Source organism: Apis laboriosa, unplaced genomic scaffold, assembly GCF_014066325.1.
Source record: "Apis laboriosa isolate Shangri-la unplaced genomic scaffold, ASM1406632v1 scaffold9_cov152, whole genome shotgun sequence".
NCBI lineage: Eukaryota > Metazoa > Arthropoda > Insecta > Hymenoptera > Apidae > Apis > Apis laboriosa.
This window is the reverse complement of record NW_025224966.1, coordinates 5,515,269-5,537,134: the sequence shown is the minus strand read 5'-3', so window position 1 is coordinate 5,537,134 and position 21,866 is coordinate 5,515,269. Positions and strand designations below refer to the sequence as shown.

Here is a 21,866-nt window from a genome sequence, read left to right as displayed (position 1 = left end):
ATCGAGCTATATTCAAAAAAAGAAGAAGAAAGAAATCAAATCTCTCAAACTTGAATAATATTTGATGAAAATGACCGTGTATATTTGGCGGCACATGCGTCCATTTGCAATCGAAACGCCATGATTGAATGGGGCGAGCCACGAGTTTATCGAAAACGGCTGGTTATAGATGATCATAGATAGACACGAAAATTCGTGGTTCGTCACGACAACGACGACGACCACGACGACGACGGCGACGGCGGCGGCGACCGACGCGACAAGCGTCCTTGCTCCAACCACTCGCGCTACTACCGATGACGTAATCGTCGCGATACCCCGCAATCTTGGCGCCGCGGTAAACTCGTAATATCTATTTTTATCTGGTAGAAGCAGGAGCCCCGCTCTGTCTCTTTCCCCTTGCGCACACGCTAGAACGTACTCTTCGACACACCCGTATTTCACATCTCTTCTTCCTGACTCTTAACCTCTAAATTCAGCCTCTGCTGAAATGATCAGTTTCTCGAACTCTATATGGCCTACCATCTATCGTTATCTTCATTTTTAAAATTTCATTTGCTTTTCATCGTCTTGTATAAATTCTTATTTCATTAAACATTGATTCAAATTTATTCCGAAATGACGGAAAATTGCTAAATTCAATTGAAATTTTGCAGTAACAATTATGCGAAATATTACCTACTGCTGAGAAGTTAGCAATAAGTTGAAGTTCACGAATCTGTTAAAAGATGGCGTAAACACGTTTTGATCGGGAACAGGTTAGGGTAGGTTCGGACGCCAATGTCGTGGCGACACGTTAATTATAGCAAAAAGTTACGATCGATTTATTGGTCAAGTCGTTTATCCTCCGTCTGTGTTTTGCATATTTAAAAGCGTTTTCGATGTTCCTTTTTAAGACTGTCTGATAAAACGGCGCCAATCAAGTCCACCTGTAATACGTTTTATCTGCTCCAGAATACTCTATATCACATGAATGTTGACCGGTGTTATTAATCATCGGTTAAAACGAAGAAAAGATACTAGTTGAATAATTTATGATTTACTAAATTTTTATATTAGGTAAATCGAATATTAGCACTCGATATATTCTTTGCAATAATTTTTATTTCTTGTATATATAAAAAATAAATTAGTATTTTTATTAAGGAAGATATCATGAAAATATTTTTCATTATTGCAACGAATTAATTAATTTTTTTTTCTTATACTTTGTTTCTATTATAGTATCTGAAAATCAAAAAGATATTTTTATCAAAAGATACTTTTTATCTGAAAAAATCTTATTTTTGTATTTTTTTTAAAATTATAGTATTGTTTATTACTTTGTTAGAAAATTTTATCATTTTGACAAATTGAAAATATTATCTTTCATTATATCCTAAATATATGTAACTTTTCATTTTCTGCGTCGTAGCAGATTCTTTTTCCTTTCTCCGTCTACTCTCTTGTCTACTCTCGAATCTGGCGCCGTCGTCTTCCCCACGGTTGGCGAGACGCGTGGGACTTTCCGGCGACAAGTCCTTTATGATACCGCTTGTACGCCCGCAGCCTCTCACCGAGTGAACACTTTTACTGAGAAAGAAAGACTTCTCGTTAATGACAGATCTCATCTTGTTTCGAGACATGTCTGTATCGCGTTTCATGGAAGTTCTTCATAAAAACGGCAGATTAAATTCTTTGATGCCCACGCTATCGAGAACTTTCAATTAACAAGCTTATAGTCGTTGAATTTAAGTTCTTTCTTTCTATAAAAAGGAATTAAAAAAAAAATAATCGTTATTATTAAAATTATATCTTTATGCCATATATATACTATATTATGCAAATGCACTTGATTTGCCATATCATAAAAGAAGTTTACAATCATACAATTTGTAACATTTTATTCTTAATAAATTCTAAAAAAGATAAAATTAAGAAGATGGTGTATTTCAAGTTTTGTTACTTGTATTTCATATAATATTTATTAAGAATTATGATAATGATAATAATTGTAATTTAAAATAATATTTATATATTGCAGGTGAAACAGGACAAAAAGAATGGTGTACATTAGCATATTGGGAATTGGGTGGTAGAGTAGGTCGTCTGTATCCTGTAGAACCTTCAACAGTAAATGTTTTTGATTCCCTCCATGATGGTGATGGCCTTTGCTTAGCAACATTGGCTAAAAATCATGTTGCACCACCTGCAGTCCAAAGAACAAGAAGCAAAATTGGTCTTGGTAAGATTTTTTTCATATAGTAGAAATATATTCTAGTAAAAATATGAAATAATTTAATGAGATTTATTTACATTATCAATAAAATTAATGAACATAAAATTATCAAAGAAAAAATATTATTGAAGATAAAAAATATCAATTACTTATTTGTAGGTTTAATGCTTAGTCAAGAAGCAGATGGTGTGTGGGCATATAACAGATCTGAGAGCCCAATCTTTGTGAATTCACCTACTCTGGATGATCCAGAGTCTAGAACACTACTTGTCTATCGTGTGCCTCCAGGCTTTTGTCTGAATATCTTTGATCGTACCAAAATTCTACAGCTTCCATATGGTAATGGTACCACAAGAACAAGCAATCAGGCTTCAGGCTTTGCCTCTGGTCCTGTTGATATCAACTCCGTCCGTATCAGCTTCGCCAAAGGCTGGGGACCCAAGTACTCAAGACAGGAAGTCACCTCTTGTCCATGTTGGCTCGAAGTACTCCTAGCACCATGCAGGTGATCCCTACAACTCATTATGAAGGTACACAGTCTCGTCCGTTTGCGCCTCTTCTTCCTCCTCGTCGTCCTCCAAGAGGACCGATCTGTGAAACTGACGCAGCAGCGACGAAGCTCCGTCCTAAAGGCTGCCAACGGATACTCATACGACGTGGATCGCCGCCAGCAGTCTTACCAAAGTACGCCACCATACATCCAGGAACAGCGTCGTTTTATTAACAGAAAAACGAGAATCATTTGACAAAAGCGTTTTATATTCTTGTGCCTATGAACGGAAGACACATAGTATACGTGGTACTCGATTTTCATTTATCCTAAAACTTGATTATATTGCATATTCTTTTTGATTGGTCAATAATATTGTTGTACTTTCTTGATAATGTTAAATGAGATTTCATAAAAAGTGAAGCGGTAATTTCCGCTAGGTCTAGTCAGTGATATTTAATGTTTTTAAGCTTGATGTTAATGTGTCTTGCATTAAGAATATTATAATATAAACAATATTAACTGAAATCATGGAAAGTGCGAGAGTAAAATTGATCAATGTCGCTCTTTTTTTATGGTATTGATCATAAGTTTAATGTCTGTACTGTCTGGCCATGTCCTCGTTTATGATTAATCATTGTACTGCAAGGAAGCAGAAACTTGGGCTTCCGGTAAGGTCTAGTCAATGGTGTTTGAGAATATGAAAAACTCGTTGGTTACATGGATTAAAAATCCATTTAAATTATCAAGAAACGAGAACACTGCCAACAGAATCAAAGGAAGTACTTAGTGTTTTTATGTTATCTTTAAAAAGACTTTTACTTTAATGATTAAAATAATAATATTTGTAATATAAATTTCCTGCTTTTACATTGAATTTAATCAAATACGAGGAAAGATTTGTTAGTTGAAAGATATAAAAAAATTTGCTCGATTTAGATATTCGTCAGTTTATTATCTATCTAATTAAATTCTGTCGAAGATTTTTACTATTCGATGTTGCAATTATGAGAAACTTACAAAACTTTTCTCAAATTCTTTAATTTTGTATGCTGTAAGTCGGTATTTCAACATTGAATTATAATAATCTTATAATGATTTTTCATGAACATTCAAATGTCGTGTACCACATTTACTATAGTTGTCTCCGATCGCCGTTCGGTGCTGTACATAAGTATATGTACATACACTGTGCCTTCCCAGCTTCCTTTGTGGTGCAATGCACGAGTGATAGAACGAATGCATGTGTGCGTGTATCTAAGAAAAGTGAGAGAAAATGAGAGAATTTCCGCGTGCCAGCTATGTTTCGCACCAAAATGCCCGAGAGCTTCGTACTACAGTAATACGATACTGTGATAAAAGTTCGAACCAGGTCTCTTTTTCCTTCCTTTTTTTCGAACGCGTTTATGAAGCACCGACGATAAAAGAAAAGCAATCAATTTGTTAAAAATGTGTATAATGTATGCAAAGAAACAAACACATGCTTAATAAACAATAGTCCATAGACTTGAATCTAGAAGAAATGTTGAATTTATATACAAGTACTGTTTTCTCGGTTAATTTTGTACAGTTTTGAAAGATATGACGAAATTAATATAAGTGAGTGGAATTTTACAAATTTTATCGCGAAAGTCTTCATTAAGATCTGCCTCCAAATCCAAATACATGTATTAACGTGAAAGAAAGGAACACATTATGCAAGTTAGCGGTTTGCGCAAAAGTAAAAAATGTGACTATTATGAGAGAAAAAAATGCATGTACAGTTCGGAACGATGATGTTATACGTGCATACGATGTAACATGTACCACCAGTCATACGTATTCATCCATACGCATACGCAATACAAGCATCTATAAAACACAATTGACTGATCGAATAGTTTTTTTCGAGCTATTAGTTATTTTTTTTTTTTTTTTTTTTTTTTTTTTTTTTTTTTTTTTTTTTTTTTTTTTTTTTTGTATAACCGCTTTTATCGATATAAAAGCAGAAACATGGATTGTAATCTATTGCGATACGATTCATGTGACACGCCGAACGATATATTGTGATGCGTATATTGTCGCTTAAATGTTATATATTAATGTGTATACATATGTATACAAAAATGTTTATAGGTAGCTAGTTATATCTATTGCAATGGTGAGTAGTGATTCTTAGATCTATATATGAGGTTAGAAAGTTGGCACTCTTAGAATTACATGATATCTATAACATCGTTTTACAAAGTATCGTTTAAATAAACAATGTTAACCTCGAAAATACTTTTGAAACGATTGTAATTATGGAAATGTATTCTTGGAACGCTTTATATATAATCGTAACATATATTGGTCTAAGAATCGCTGATGAAAATAACGACAAAAAAAATTTTTTGTCGAAAAGTCGTCTATTTCGGACAGCTACGTTGCTTTTTATAATTTTTTTTTCTAACTTGCTGTTATAGTCGAGGTTGGCTCATCGCTGGAATTGAACCAAACGCGTGTGGTCAGTCTGAAAACGATTTTTCGAAATGATCTTCGTAAACGCGGAGCGCAACACGACGATCCATATAATTTGTATAAATATTTTATTTCCTTTCGTAAAAATTTGATTAAAAATAAGTTTACTTATTTTTGAATTATATAATCTTCATTTTTGCAAATCAGAAAACAGACATTCTACGTATAATTCGTGAAATTTTTTTTTGTTATGACAGGCGAAGACAAAAAATTTGGTTATGTCTGTTCATAATTATTACCGAGACACAGTTTCCATAAACATACCAGAAAGGATGTATAGCTAACGGTGTACTTAACGATATTTTGTAATTAAACGTATGCAAATTTAAACTTTGCTAGACCCGGTCTTAATCATAGTCTTGTTAAAATTAATTGACAATTGTTAAAAAGAAAAAACATTTCGACGGACGAAATATTTATTCGTACTCTTCTCAGAACAAATAAAATGATTAGTTTATATATAAAAAAAGAAAAAAGTAGAATCCTTTGATACCTATATCTCGATTTAATGAAAAATCGATTGTTCTTCAAAAATAATCTCATTTCACATCATTCATTTTTCACTTGTTGCTAATAAATATTTTGTATAAAAATTGTTTATTATATATTATATAAAATAACATCTTGAATAAGACAATCGTTTAAACGTATTTTTTTGGATAAATTAATTTAGCTGCATGAACGATGTTAAGTATTTTTAAATATACTGAGCATATTTAAAAATTATACTTCTTTAAAACAAATAAAATTTGAAATATTTTATATAGTTACAGTGATGCATTACAATGATAAGATAGTTTCAAAATGACTTTACAAGAAATTTTTCTTTTATTATATCTTCGTTTTTATTATATTATCTTCATTCTGTTCTGTTCTGTTTTGTTTTATATTTAACATCTCTTTCGTATTCCTTTTCGCGGAATCAGCTGATCATATATTTACATAACAAAATATAATGAGGTTAGTGTTAGTGTTATGAAAATTATGTTTGGTTATCTATCATCGGTAGATTCAACGAGTGGCATTCAACTAATTTCGTAAGTATTGAAATTTTGAGGACATATACATACATCATATTATTTTTTTTTTTTTGTTTAATATATAAATTTTATTATTTTTTCGGAATTAATTTTTATATCAATTATGTATCATATTAATGTTAAAATTTTATTTTACCAAATCAATTATTGAGTTATATCATGAATTCAAATTGGTGCCAAAAGTTTCCAGCCAAACTATAAATCTATTTTAAAAAAAGTAATAATAAAATTTTTATTATTAATAATAAAATTCCTTTCATGAAAAATTTGATAATACGAGTTTTATAAGTTATTTTATAAGTTATACTATTATGTTTATTATTTTATTTTTTAAAAATTAATTATTTCAATAATGTAATAATATTATACTGTAATTGGAAACTTCTAGCAGCCATTGCATATTGTGGTTTATATATTTTCATGAATATTGAAACGTGACTCATATATATTATATTAAAAATTCATATACATCAATTGGAATTCAAATTTCAAATTTTTAAACTTGATATTTTTGATTTTTATTTTTATTAAAATTTTTCTTTTAGTTAAATTTCTTTTACAAATCATATATTTTGTGTCCTTTAAAAATTTTTTGTATTATAAAGTTTTAAAAATTTTTTAAATAATGAGATTTTTTATTGTTTAACAATTTTAATTTATTAAATTCAAGTTTTACATAAAATGTACTTATGAAGTTCCTCGTAGCTTTGTAATCTACATAAAGCAATACATGAATTTAATAAAACATTAATAAATATTTAATTAACAAGTAAGATAGTGTATTTTGATGTGAACTATAAAATTTTAAAATTAACTGCCATGCTATTCATATTTGATCAATTTATTTCATGTTTGAAGAAAATCGAAATATTAGAAAGAAATTTTAATATTTCAATTAAATAATAACTATTAAAATATTAATAAATTGATTTGTATAATACTATATAATGATTCAAAATAAAAATAAAGGAATATTTTATAAGTAGTTGCAGTTGTACAATTATACAAATATGTAAATAGTATGTAATTTTTCTCAAAGGCAGACATGCATAGTGGGCCAAAAATGATGCAGTGAACAAATGGGATAAATTCAAAGAAAGAAAAAGGTAAAAAAAGAAAAAATATAATTAAAAAATTGAATTTTAGAGATACATTATACATTATTTAATAATCCATTTGATTAATAATAAAAAATAAGAAAATTATCCTGTTTTTCATTGTACCAAGATTTCAAAATAAATATTCTCTGTATTCAAAAGATGGAAGTTCTTCATTTATCCGCAGGAATTATCTGTGAAATATAGTGCCTTTCTAGCCACTTACAGTTAGAGCAAGAAATTATTAATAATGTAATACGCATAGTGCAACGATTAATAATTATTAAAAGCACTTTGCGTCTTTTCGATGATATTGCAAAATCTAAAAATAAATATTGAATATTGCTGTTTACTCTTTGCTTTAGCGAATAATTTTCATGCAAGGCAAAGTACTATTCTTTGTCTTCCTGCTTAATAATAATTAAAAATTACAAAATAGCGCTGAAAATTAAGCAAAGTGTTCGAAAAATGAATCATATTAGATTTTATGCAACCATCTGATAGAAGTTCTGTCAAAATTTAAAAATCTTTGATAACATATTTAGAAAATACAAATTTTACATTTCACTGTTCGAAATGATTAAGAAATTAATGATTAATAATTTTTAATAAATTAAAATTATATAAATAATTCTTTTTTACATTTTTAATAACTAAAAAATGAATAGTATTTATATTACTTGAATAGAATACATTTTTTGATATAATGTAATTTTTTGATCGTTTCGAGCAGTAAATATTACAGCAATTAATACTGCAACTAATACATATTAACAATACACATTAACAATACAAATTTAAATGAGCTTTATGCTCTTTTCTTTTCTTAATAAAGTCGGTCATACAATAATTCTAGTGCCTTACACGAGAAGTCTTTTATTTCGAAAGAAATAGCTACAACGAATAAAGTCTTTTTCATAATTAAAGTCACTATCACAATAATAATGCAAAATTTTTTTTTAATAAATTTTCAGAACTTAAAAAATTTTCTTAAAATTAGCAATACAATAGCGTCTTTCTAGTCAATATATAATAATTTCGGAAACAGATATCCCTATTTAAATATTAGGATATCTGCTCATATATAAATGTGATCACTGATTTTAATTAAAAAAATAAATTATTTGGAAGAATCTCTGGAAAATAATGAATAATTAATGTTAAATTTCACAATTAAAATTTTATATATATTTAATCAAAATAATTATTCAAAGCAATACAGTAATAATTTATAGAAATTATTTAAATTAATAATTATGTATTATATTTTTATTTTATTATATTATATGAAAAATTTGCAAATCTGCAAGAAATCTAATATTTTAAAAAATTTCTATTTTTAAAAAGACTCTTCAAATTTAATTTAGATTAAAAATTAATTACGTAAAAAAATTAACAATTGAAAGATAATTCTTGAGTGATTTTTCGAATAAAAACATGCATTTGATAAGGAGAAAAAAGATTTTGTAAATAATTTTGCTTTGCTTTATCAATAATTTTTTGCTTCACGAATCTCATTGCGATAATTCTATTATAATTAAGATAAGATGTATAATACATAATGTAAATAAGAAATAACAGTAGGTCCAAATAATTAACTAACATTTAATTAAAAAACCTTGAATGATGAAGATTTTAATTGATGAATTGAACCAAGATTATTGAAAATATTATTATCGATAAAAATATAGAATTTTGCAACTTTTATGGAATGAAATTTCAAGGTTTTTACTAAATAATTTCAATGTGTCTTACTTAATGCTACGATGTAAAAAGCATAATGTACATATATTTCCATATATTTGTTGTCTGTGTAAAAGAAATATTTAACAGATTGTTAAAAAGAACATAAAGTATTATTTAAAATGATACATCGCAAACTTATTGATATTGAGGCAAATGACATAGATTACGACGCATTACATTTTTAATGGCAATTTAATGTTTTTGAAACATTTTAACGGAATTGAAAATCCGAAAAAATCATAATAGAATAAAGTGTCTTTAATATATATATAAAATTTTTAAAAATCACGAAATTATGAACATTTTACAATTTTCCTTTAATCAATGGAAAGATCGATCAAGTGATATAAATATTGTATATAGATACGACAAATGCGTCTTGAACATTTATGAAGCGTTTAAATGTAAATGTAAAAAAGTAATAAAAAGTGTTCTAAAATATGCAGTATTGCATATAAAAAAAATGATTTCTTCACAAATTATCTCAAAATTTTATAAGAGGTAATAAAAATTGTTTCACTATGTGAAAAATTTCACTACATATTATTTTTTTCTAGAAGAAATCATTTCAGTTTAATGCAAACTACTTATTTTAGAACATTCTGTATAGATATACGATTGCGCCGATGACCAGCAATGTTATTATTATTACTTACAAATAAAAGAGATAGTAACAAGAACTATAATTAGTAGATATGTAATAAAGAGTAATAAAAATATTGATTAAGAGCGACAATGTAAAAAATATAAACAATGATATTATAGTCACCTCTTCTGAGAACTCGTATTAATGCTATTTTCAATATATAATTGTATTTAGTACTGGGCAGAATAATCATACTTATGGCGACGATTATGTATACCGAAATGCTACAAAGTTCTCGCCTTTCATTTTTACAAAAGAAAGAAATATATGAAGCTGCAAATTTTTACGTGACTTCGTTACTTACTTTACCTTTCAACGATTGAAAACAATATAATAACAATAATATATATTAAAATTTTTTCTTAGGAATAAAACATTATTTTTTTTATTTTGTGAATATATAAATATATCATAAGTATATAGGAAAATTGGAAGAATAATATAAAGACAACAAAAAATAATTTTTTTAAAAAATTTTTTATTCTTTTGTATGTATAATTTGAATTTTTCATTTATTCATACAATACATTCATATTTACACGATCAAAAAATATTTTACATATCTGATTTATGCATCCATATCACGCATACGTACAATAATGTTTCATTTATAAAACAAATAGGTTTTAGAAAATAATTATAAATTTCTTATAACGAAAATTTTGAATTTAAAAATTTAGATTTAAACAAGAATTTTAAATTCCTATTAGATATACTAAAAAAATTTTATTATAAATTTATAAAAATAAAATTTGTTAAATTATAAAACTGACATTTAATTAAAATTTATAAATTAATATCTAATTTTTTAAATAAATAATTTTCATTTTTTTCAATTCGAACAATTGTAAACTTTTAAAACATTTATAAATTTAAAATTTTTAATAAAATAATTTTTATATTTCTTATAAAGAAATGATCATGATAAATGATTAATAACACATATATAATATAATATAATACTAACAAATAATATAATCGTAATATATTCGATAATATAATCATAAATATATTTATGCATTATCTAATACTTAATAATGAATTGAATTAAAATACTATTCATATGATCTAATTCACATAGTTATTTAAATATATATGTAAATAATGTTCATGTACATAAATTGTGAAATTCTATATGAATTCAAGGAAAGACAATTCAATGTTACCTTCCATAAAATAACCATTATTTATTTTTTTATATAAACTGTCTTTCATTGATGTTTATAAAAATACTGACTTTTTGAATGATATAATTTATTAATAATAATAAAATATGGAATGATTAAATGTCATACGTTGTAATAAGCGTAATCTCTATTCTTGTTTCTTCCGTTCTCCTACCAGAAAATATTCAACTTCTTTTCTTTGAGAGAAGCAGTCCTAATAATCCTCCAACTGAAAATTAATCGAATTAAATAATTAATTTTGTTGAATTACCATTTTTCATGAATATAAAATAAGTGCATTAAAGTTTTAAAAACTTAAAAGATTATACATCGAATGCAACAAAAAAATTTTATTTTCCACTATTTATTATCAACATTAACGAATAAAATAATAAAATAATTAAAAAAAAACTTACGGATCACTATGCTACCAACTAAAAATATTGGCACCTCGCAACTGATGTCGAGCAACATTCCAAAAGTTAAATTACTAGCTATGGCGCCGATTCTTCCGAAACAGGTCATCATACAAATCGCAACAGCGCCTACATGCGTTGGAAATATGTCAACTACTATACTGCTAATGACGAAATTCGCTGTGCCTATCATCAATGAGAACATGCAGCTCACCATGAGAATTTGCAGGGAAGATTGGACAAAATATATCGCAAAACCGAAAATACCAGCTAACAACATGGTTGTTACTACAAAAAGAAATATTGAAATATATTAATATATAGAAATATTAAAAATTATTTTATTTTCATTAAATCAATTTAAAGTTACCTGGAATCGTTCGTCGACCAACACGGTTTGCCAAAAAACCGGACATGATGTTGCCCAATAAGCAAAATGCATTAATCGTCAATGAATTGATAAAAACCATTTGGTCCATGTTAGGAGAACAATTATCCACGTCGGTTGAATTAATTAAAACATTTTTCATAGTTTGTAGATCAGTCTCGTGGATCAATTTACAAACGCTTACACTTTGTTCCGGAAATAATTTATGATAATTTTCGAAACGATTAAACAATTCTGGCAACCATAAACCGAATCCATAATAACTGTAAAGAATAATTAACATTATATTAATAGAATAAAATAAATTGATCAAAGAAAAAAAGTATATAACACATTTCCATTATTAAAATTATATATAAAATATTAAAAGTATTTTATTCATATACATATGTTATAGTTGTTAGTAAACTAGAATTTAATTAAGATATGACAAGATTGTATCTGCAAGAAGAATTAAATATGATTTATGAATAACTTACCCGAACATATTTGCGAAGTAAATGGTCCAACAGAGAAGTGCATATTTCAAAAGTGGTGGTGATGCAAGCGAACGTGCTTGTTGCCAAATATTTTTCAATAATTCCATTAATATTCTAGACGCGGAGAATGATGTTTTACGATTATTAATATTCAACATATCGTCAGATAATAAAATTTTTATCTGTAATGTGCACGAACAAATATACATCATTAATAATAATATTTAAAATTTATTTTCATAGTTTGATACTTTATAGTATCAAGCCAATCTTAACCAAGATCGAAAATATATGAATTAATATATTTTATAACTTTTAAATTTTATCGATGACATTTTCTTTTTTTTTTTTTTTTTTATCATTAATATTTACTATATGTTATATGCTTACTGGATATTCATCCTCGTCACAATTACTGTTTATCGCGTAGATTTTTCGTAAAATCGTCAGTGCTTCCTCCGTTTTTCCTTGAGAGACCAAAAATTTTGGGCTCTCAGGATATCTGCTTGCAACAAAAGCTACCATTAGCGTTGGTATTCCAATAACGGCCAAGAAAAGTCGCCAAGAATTATATAATATTCCGTTGAATTGAAAGGACATTGGCAGCGGTATAATGATCCAAGCCAAACCTAATAAATCGAAATTGAAAATGCCTTTACTATTTTAGTAATTTTTATGCTTATTATTTTATTTTAATTAAATATTATTGTGAAATCATAATAAAAAATTTATCAATGTATCTTTCAATTATATTTAGAAAGTTATTGATAAATAAATTTGACGTTAAACTTTTAAAACAAGATATAAAATGTAATTGATATAATTTTTAATAAATAAAAATGATAATTTTAATAAAAAAATAAAAAAAAGTTTACCGGGTAATATTAACCATGATAAAGTCCAAAAGAATCCAACGTAACAAATTGCTTTTGCTCTTTGTTTCTGTGCATGAAATTCGCCAAGATACGTATAGACTAGAGATCCAGGAGCACCGATACTGAGATGAAAAAAATAATTGTTAAAAAAATGAATAATTCATGTATTATGTATAATATCATGAATAAAAAAATGACTGCAACGAAGCATAATAACTTACAAAAATCCATTGAGACCTCTAAAAATTAACAGCACTTTAAAACTTTGAGAGAAACTTCCTCCAATTGATAAAATACTGTCGCTTAATAAAGTAAGGAGAAGAATATATCTCCTTCCGTAGGCATCTGCGAATATTCCCCAGAAAAGGGAACTTATAACTCCTCCTAATAAAAGAAAATGTTATAATATACATGTTATAATATGTTATAATATATATGTTAAAAATACGTATTACAATATATTTAAATATTAAATATTGAATAAATATTAAGTATTTCAATAATTTATTATTTAATTTATGTTTTTTTGTTTAATTTACATTATTTCTTAATTTTTTCTAATTTTGTATATATTATTTAAAAAGATATAACTAACTTAACTTATTTCTTTCTATTGTTTTTTTTATTTTTAATAATATTTTTTATTAATATTTTAAACAATAACAAAATTTATCTTTTATAGATACTGTACCTAAGGGAAAAATTAATCAACTTTAATCGCACAAGTTACGAGTGGGATGTTATATAAAAAGTGCTCCTCAACTTTCTTAATGAAATAAGTGCTATCAAACGTGTCTAACATATTGCAATAAATGTGCACAGACAATTGCTTATAGTAGTGTTTTTGTATTTCCAAGATATAATTTATTTTTTTTTTTTCATTTTTTTCTTCGCTTGTATTTAATATTTGTATTTTATATTACTTTAGATAATATAATTTTATATTAAATCTCTATAAATTCTTAAATAGATAGATATACTTTACCTAAGAGAAAGGAGACGTTCAGAAGACCTTTTTGTTCAGAAGTCAAATTAAGATCACATTCTGCGGATGGTAAGATATATGCGTTTATACCGTTTTGGCAACCAACACAGAGGAACATTGCTCCGCAGAGAAGTAGAAAGCCATAGTGAAATCTTCCGTACCCTAAAATTATATATAAAAATATTATAAAGAGATACAATAGCATGTAAAAATTTTATTATTCCATTATTTACATTGTACAGTTAATTTATTGCTTAAGTGCTTAAGAAATAACGACAAAGATAATATAAATTTTGTTTTCAGACGATAATTTTTGCATAAATTATTTCAAGTACTATTACAATCAAATTTAAGGATCCAAGATATAACAATGGATCATAGTCGTATACTTAAACTTTTATGAGGTTCTGGAAGATTTCTTAAGTAGCGAAAATAATGGGACAAATTTTGTCTTCTTCTTGGATCCTAAATAGTAATCGCAGATAATAATCTTCAAAAAGAATAGTTCGATATCCAATAAAATATCGACTTTTAATTTTATAATTTTACTTTCTCTCATAAATTTTGAGTTTGAGAAATTGATAATTCATAACGAGTCAAAGATAAAAGTTGATAGAATAAAAAATTATTCATAAAAATAAATAATTCTCATTATATGAGAGATGATACAACATTAATTCTTACCACACATTTTGATTGCTTTTTCGAAATCTGCAGCTCCTTCTTTGCCTCCATTATTCTCTGAAAAAGAATAACCAGGTGTTACTTAAGTATTTATATTTATATATAATAAATTTAATTTTTGTTACTTTTTTTATTTTTTCGATATAAATTAATTAAATGCACAAAGTTTTGAAATTAAAAATAATACAATTATTTTTTTTTTTGATTAATAAATATATTCCTTGAAAATATCGAGTACATATGTATCATGTCATTGTTATAGTAATCATTTTCATAATAACATTACATAAACTTACAATTTATTATTATATGAAAATTTTATGATCTTGAAAATTTTTTTAACTTAACTGGTTTTTTAAATTCACAAAACTTATTTAATAATTACATATACGTACTATTGTATTTCATTACTTGATTATTTATATTAATTATTCATTATATATAATAATTATGTAATAATTGATTTTTCTTACGAATCATGATAACATGATTTATGTAATTCATTATTATATTGTTAATTGTATAAGTTAAAATATTATAGTAGAATTCTCGACATTCTATAGGGTCGTTTTTAATTATTATTAGCACAATCAAGATAGTGACACCAGCAATTAATGATAAATGCGATAAGTGAAGTTTATTGAATTTGTCTTTACAAAAGATCGGCATAACTTTAATTATAAAAATATCCGTAAGAAGCAAGAATAATATATAATTTATTACATATTTAAAAAATATTATTATAATTTTAAAAAATTAAAAAAATAATCTAAAATAGATCAAAATAATTTTATCAACATAATAATATAAAATTTACATTTTATGTAAATTCATCAAGATAAATATATGAATCAATGAGATTATGTTATATTTAATATACAATAAATTATAAAAATAATCATAAAGAGATTGAAAATAATAATATGATTCTTTGCTTAGAAATCGAGCCAAATATCAGAAATGAAAACATATATATATATATATATTTAATAAATCACAATCTTTATAAATAATTAGTAAGTAATATTAAATAATTATAAGTTTATTCTGTGTATATAAATAATTTTTTGTAAATTATTTTTATTTTACTTGAAATTTGACATTTCGGTTGATGAAGGAAAAATATATTATTGAATTTATTACGAAAGAATATTACGAACAGATTATCAGCTCAGGGCGTTGGCATAATCACGCGTGCTTTTCCATTCATATAAGTTTCTATTTACTCGTGCTTTTCTATACGAGACAAATCATTTGCATTATAACTTGTGTCTAAATATAATATAAAATTTTATTTCGCAAACATTTAATTTCAAATGAAAAATGGATGACATGATTGCATTAGGATTTCCATATTAAAAGATTCTTTAATTGTTCTATTGTGATAATAATAATAAATCACGTAATAATAAATCACGTTGCAAATCATGTAAAAACAATGATTTCAATCTCTGTTACGAAAATGAATATAAGCATTCGTTTATCGTAAATTTACATTAATGATCAATTAAGATTTCATTTTCATTAAGATAATATTATTATATTATTTTATATTATAGATTATTATAATTTGTAGTATTTACACAGAAAAAAATTTTGAGAAATTTATAATTATTTTTAGAATTTTTAGAATTATTTAATTTTTTTCTAATTTATAAATTTTCTTTATTTTTAAATATAGAAATATATTTTTTCTGTATTAATAAGAATTAAAGAACTTGAAAATATATAATAAAATTAAAAATAAAAAAAAAAGAATATTACTATTATTAGAAGAATATTTAATTTTAAGAATATTAACATTAAAGAATATTATTATTATTATAGTTTGAATTATTTAAATATTAAATATTTAAATATTTAGAATTATAAATTAATTTAGTTCGAAGAATTGATATTAAGTAGAACATTCGAAAAATGTGTTCCTTTATTCGTGTATTCTTTAAACAAATATCAATTATATAGTTTAAAATCGAATTAACGAAATAATGTTAATCGTTTGATTACTGACATTAATAATAGGTAAAAATGTAATTAAACAAATAATTAATATTTTGTCCATTATAAAACTATTGTAGAAGATAAATTATGCAGATCCATTCTACATATTTATTAAACAAACAATGTTCGAACCGAAATTGCGATAACAAAGATGAAAGGAAGTAATTATCGTAACCTAGAGAATAATTATTTTCATGATGTTTTATTCGATCGTTCTTCTATACGGGTATATAATCGTATATAATTGTTTTTCTATACTAACATAAAAATTCATGAACAAAAACCAATTTGATTTTTTAAGAAAATGAAATATAATGATAACATATGTATATGCGTTTGTGTTAATTTTTAACATATATCATACTTCTATTTGAATAATAGTAATAAAAATATATAAATAGTAAATAATATAATGATAATAAAAATTCAATTTTATGATAAATTATTTCACAGTTTCTTTACAGAACGATAAAAGTGAATTATAAAAATATATATAAATTTATTAAAATAATTATAATTTTTGCCATTATAATTTAATGTAATGTAACAGTCAATAAACTTGCACGATTCTGATAATATTTCCATCAACGAAACACGTACGAAAATGTCGTTGACGTAGAAAAATGACAATTGAATCATTGACGTAGAAAACCAGGTATATCACAAGATACAATACATCTAATATGATTGTTTTTTAATTCGATTATCATTCTACTGTTTAATAATAATATGCATGAAGAGAAATTGACGTAAAAGGACACTATATTTTTAAAAAGCACGTTCACACATATTTTTCGTTATTATTGGGTGAATTCGCTGAGACACAACTTTTTGATCGAGAGACGTTTGGCAATTTCGAATGCATCAATAAAATTAAATAAAATTAGGTCAATCAAAATTTATTCTTTATCAAAAAAAAAAAAAAAAAAAATTACAGACCTCTTGATGAAACAATTTTGTAAGTAATCTTATGCAATTTATAAATCATATCACAAGAACAATAAAATTTTAATATCGATATATGTTTAATGGGAACTTCTCGTCAATATGTTTAATGAAACTTTTTGATATACCATTATGTTATTTCTAGATAAGATCTTTATTTCATTATTTATTAATGAGTATATTATTTTTATTAAATGAAAAGATAAAATTAATTGTAAATGTTTTTACATGCTTTAAGTAATTTTCTTTCTTCAATTGGATATACATTATTATTACTTGGTCCATTTTTAATATCTTTATACCTTCATGTTACTTGAAAGAGTTACAGATAATAAATATTTTTTTGAACGAACTATTCGATTTATATAATTAAATTTGATGATATTGCAAATTTTGAATACAAAAATAATCACATTTACCCTATAATGATTTGAAATTTTCAAATATATGGCATATTCAAATTAATTGATACTTTAAATGTAAATAAACATGGTGAAATCCTATAAATGTTTAGATTTTCAACATCTTACAAATAATATTAATTTTTCAATCAATGGTCTCAATATTATTAATATGATTATTTTCATTCGAAAAATAAATAAAAATACTTTTTATATATGAAGAAAAATTGTTATTTATAAAGTAAATTTCATATTAATTTTTACAAAAAAAAAAATATTTCAAAAAGTTATTCTTCAAAACAACTTCTACATAATTTTTTGTTTTGATTTTGATATTTCTTACAATACGTTACGAATATATTGGCTTAGCTCCAATAAAATACATATAAACTAGAATTGAAAATGACTCCTAAGTTCTAATTAAATCTAAAAATATCATTTCAAATGTTATGTGTTGAAAAAAAGAAATATATAATTGATGAATGAAACCACTACTTTCGCGAAATATATATATACATATATATTTTAAATTATTTTTTATTCAACATTAATAATATTATCTCAATTATATTCTTTTAAATTCTGATTGAAACATCATTTTAAATATTTATGATAATACCATAGAATCATCTTAATATAGATTTCGAAAAAGAAAAACTAAATCCATTTTATAATATTAAAAAATGGAAACATGGAAATTAACAATTACAACTTTTAAATTATTAAAATTTCTTCAAAGACTATATTGAATTATATTGAATATTGAACATTTCACATTTTTTTTTAATATCATATTTTTACTTTCATATGTCTTATGAAGAAAAATATATGAATGAAAAAAATATCTAGCAATATTAAAAATAAAATAATAAAAAGTAATATAACATTGTACTCACCAATGCCAGAGAACGACAAAGAATTAATACTGTTAACCATAGCGATCACGTTTCACAACAGTATGGACTGGAACACTCGTCTTGCTTTCCGTTAAATGTCCGAGCAAAGACTGTTGGTTGATGGAAAGCAGGCAGAAACTTGTCTGTTTGTCAGTCAATGCTCATGGAAAACGTCCCCGTGATCCACGTTCGTGTCGCTTTAAATATTGCCATGCGCTTGCACGATCGGCCACCAATGAACGACAGTTCCGATTCGTCGAATCGAAAATCGCCTTCCCTACTTTTCCCGCCGACGAATACCCACGTGCGAAAATGATTTTCTATTTGTTTGTATTGGTTGTTCATAACACGAATGACGCACACATCTTTTCGAGATTTCAACTTTGAAATTCTTCATTTATATACGCAAATATGTGATTCAGGATATGCGTAAACGTAAAAAATTATATAGTTACTTTTCCGAAACGGAAGTTATATAAATTTTGTTTCTTTCTTTTCCTTTCTCTTTTTCAACGATTATTAAAAGTAGAGGTTATTAGTTAGTTTTTCTTTTTAAAGTGAAAAAAAAAACTAAAGAAAATTTTTCCTGGAAAACTTGTACAATATAATAAAGAATTTGATATATTATGTAAAATATATTGTTGGAATAAATTTCGAATTCAAATTTTCTTCAAATAAATAAGTTAACAAATGAAATTAATTTTGCTTGTTCAATATTTTTTCTTATAATAGAATTTAACATTTAATTATTTTTTTCTAAACTTGAATAAATTTCATTTGAAATAAGAATAAAAAACAGTTATTATTATTTTAATTTTAATTTTTTTACTAATTTTACTTTAGAAATAAAAAGTAATTTTTGTTTTTTTCAAATAAATCAAAACTTTTTCGAAATAATTTTTTATTTCACTTCATTTATTAAAACAATTTCACAACTTTTTTTAATTGTGTGCGTGAAACAATGAGTAAAATTTTTATTTCTGACGTAGTTGATAATTGATAGAATCGAAAATTATTTAAGAAATTATTATTTCAAAAAATAATTAATGAATTATTATTTCAAATAATATGTAATCAAATACAAATTATTTTAATTGATAATCAATTAACGTAGTAATTTGAAAAAAATAATTTTATTTGTTGAAATAAACCAATGTATAATTATTTTAAAATATGTATATATATATTTTAAAATAATATTTAGTCAAATAAGATATATCATTTAAATAATTGTTATTTTAAATATTTCACATAAATAATATTCATTTATTATTTCTTTGTTTTTTTTAATGAAGATTAAAAATATTCATTATACTCTAAATAACTAATACTTCAATTATTCTAAAATTATTCAAAAAAATTAGACTATTGAACACAAATAGAAAATTGAATTATCTAATTTTTAAAAAGTTTTATCCCAACTATAAAATATTATAAAACTATAAAATACAAATTTATAACTATAAAATATAATTTGTATAATAGGCATTGTATATTTTAATTACATTAGGCTAATCTATCATTTAAATCCTTATCCTTTTTTTTTTGGATTAGAAATAAGAGTATCTATTTGCGTTTTTTTTCCAAGATGAATAACTCAGAATAGAAAATCTTGGAAATTTTATATAATTTACATATATAGATATTTATATATTATATATTATATAATATAATATATATTATATATTATATATTATATATTTGCTAATGATCATTTCAACCTAATTATTAATTATTTTTAAAATTTGATGATTTTATTTTTTTAAAAAAATATGTGAATATAATCTCTAAAATTACATTATATGATATTATGTATTCTTTTATCAAAATATTAAATGTAATATAGAATGAATAAATATTTGCAAAATTAAAATAATGAATTGAAAAGTAAAATAAAAAAATATTTAATAAAATTATATATTATATCTTGTTATATTTCTAAATCATGAAAAAAAATATTAATTGATATTATATCACAAGTATTATACATATATTTGAGAATATTTTTTTCATAATAAATAAATAAGTAAATATTTATATACATATTCTTATTTACTTACTAATGTTTTAATTTCTTGTGAAATATTATTAGAAAATCTATTGAAATAACAGATAAAAACATATTTTTTTTATCTAAATTATTTTGTTATATTTATATATATATAATTATTATATATTTTTTCATAATAGATATGATGCATATTTTTTTTTCTCAAATTATGTTTTCATATTTTTTTTTTATTATTTTTCTTAAATTAAATATATAATATATTATATATATAATAAATATATAATATTAAATATATAATTAAATATATTTTTATTTTTATAATATTAGTATATTTTTATTTTATATATTTAATAAAAAAAACTGATAAATACTGATAAATATAATTATTAAATAAAAAATATTTTAATGTATAATATATATTAATCTTATCAAATTAATTAAAATTAATCTAATCAAATTATAAATAATGAAATTTAGAACAAAAAAATATTAAAAGCTATTTATATTTAAAAAAAAATATATGAATATAAACGATAATATTTAAAAAATATATATATTTTTTTATTAAATATTCAAAATTTATAAAAGATAATATTTTAATAATATAGAATGTAGATCATAAAAATAAAATTTATATACAGTAAATATATTTATATACATACATTTTTTTTTTTACATATACATATTTATTATTTTATGACATATATATCACAATCAAAATAGGTTAGATTATTTCTTTTCAATAATAAAATATAGTCATAGATAAAATATTATCTGGATATAAGTCTTTTTTAAGAAAATATATGAATTTTTTAATAATTATTGTACAATAATAATTAGTATATAATTAATATATAACACTACTTTGATCACAAAGACAAAA

General features: G+C 24.0%; 2 protein-coding genes across 3 annotated transcripts in view; one reads left to right on the top strand and one right to left on the bottom strand.

Moving 5' to 3' along the window:
* LOC122719858 (mothers against decapentaplegic homolog 6) overlaps positions 1-5,676 on the top strand; it is a 68,505-nt gene extending 62,829 nt beyond the window's left edge. Inside the window, exons 4-5 of the mRNA XM_043946075.1 lie at positions 2,024-2,224; positions 2,378-5,676. Coding sequence (XP_043802010.1) covers positions 2,024-2,224; positions 2,378-2,727 — 551 coding nt within the window. The 3' untranslated portion in view covers positions 2,728-5,676. The remainder of the gene's footprint in view (positions 1-2,023; positions 2,225-2,377) is intronic.
* A 5,125-nt stretch (positions 5,677-10,801) lies between these two features.
* Positions 10,802-19,205, bottom strand: LOC122719903 (synaptic vesicle glycoprotein 2C-like). 2 transcript variants are annotated; one of them, XR_006347691.1, is made up of 11 exons: positions 18,973-19,205; positions 14,730-14,786; positions 14,046-14,207; positions 13,282-13,444; positions 13,061-13,182; positions 12,576-12,814; positions 12,186-12,367; positions 11,689-11,969; positions 11,533-11,606; positions 11,319-11,447; positions 10,802-11,131 (listed from the first exon to the last, which is right to left on the bottom strand). XR_006347691.1 is itself a non-coding variant. In XM_043946153.1 (10 exons), the coding sequence occupies exons 1-10, from the start codon at positions 19,010-19,012 to the stop codon at positions 11,088-11,090; spliced, it is 1,578 nt and encodes a 525-aa protein (XP_043802088.1). In that variant the 5' UTR covers positions 19,013-19,203; the 3' UTR covers positions 10,802-11,087. The 2 variants fall into 2 exon arrangements, 1 of the variants encoding a protein (XP_043802088.1); XM_043946153.1 differs by having other exon boundaries at positions 11,319-11,606; positions 18,973-19,203.
* Positions 19,206-21,866: the final 2,661 nt, after the last annotated feature.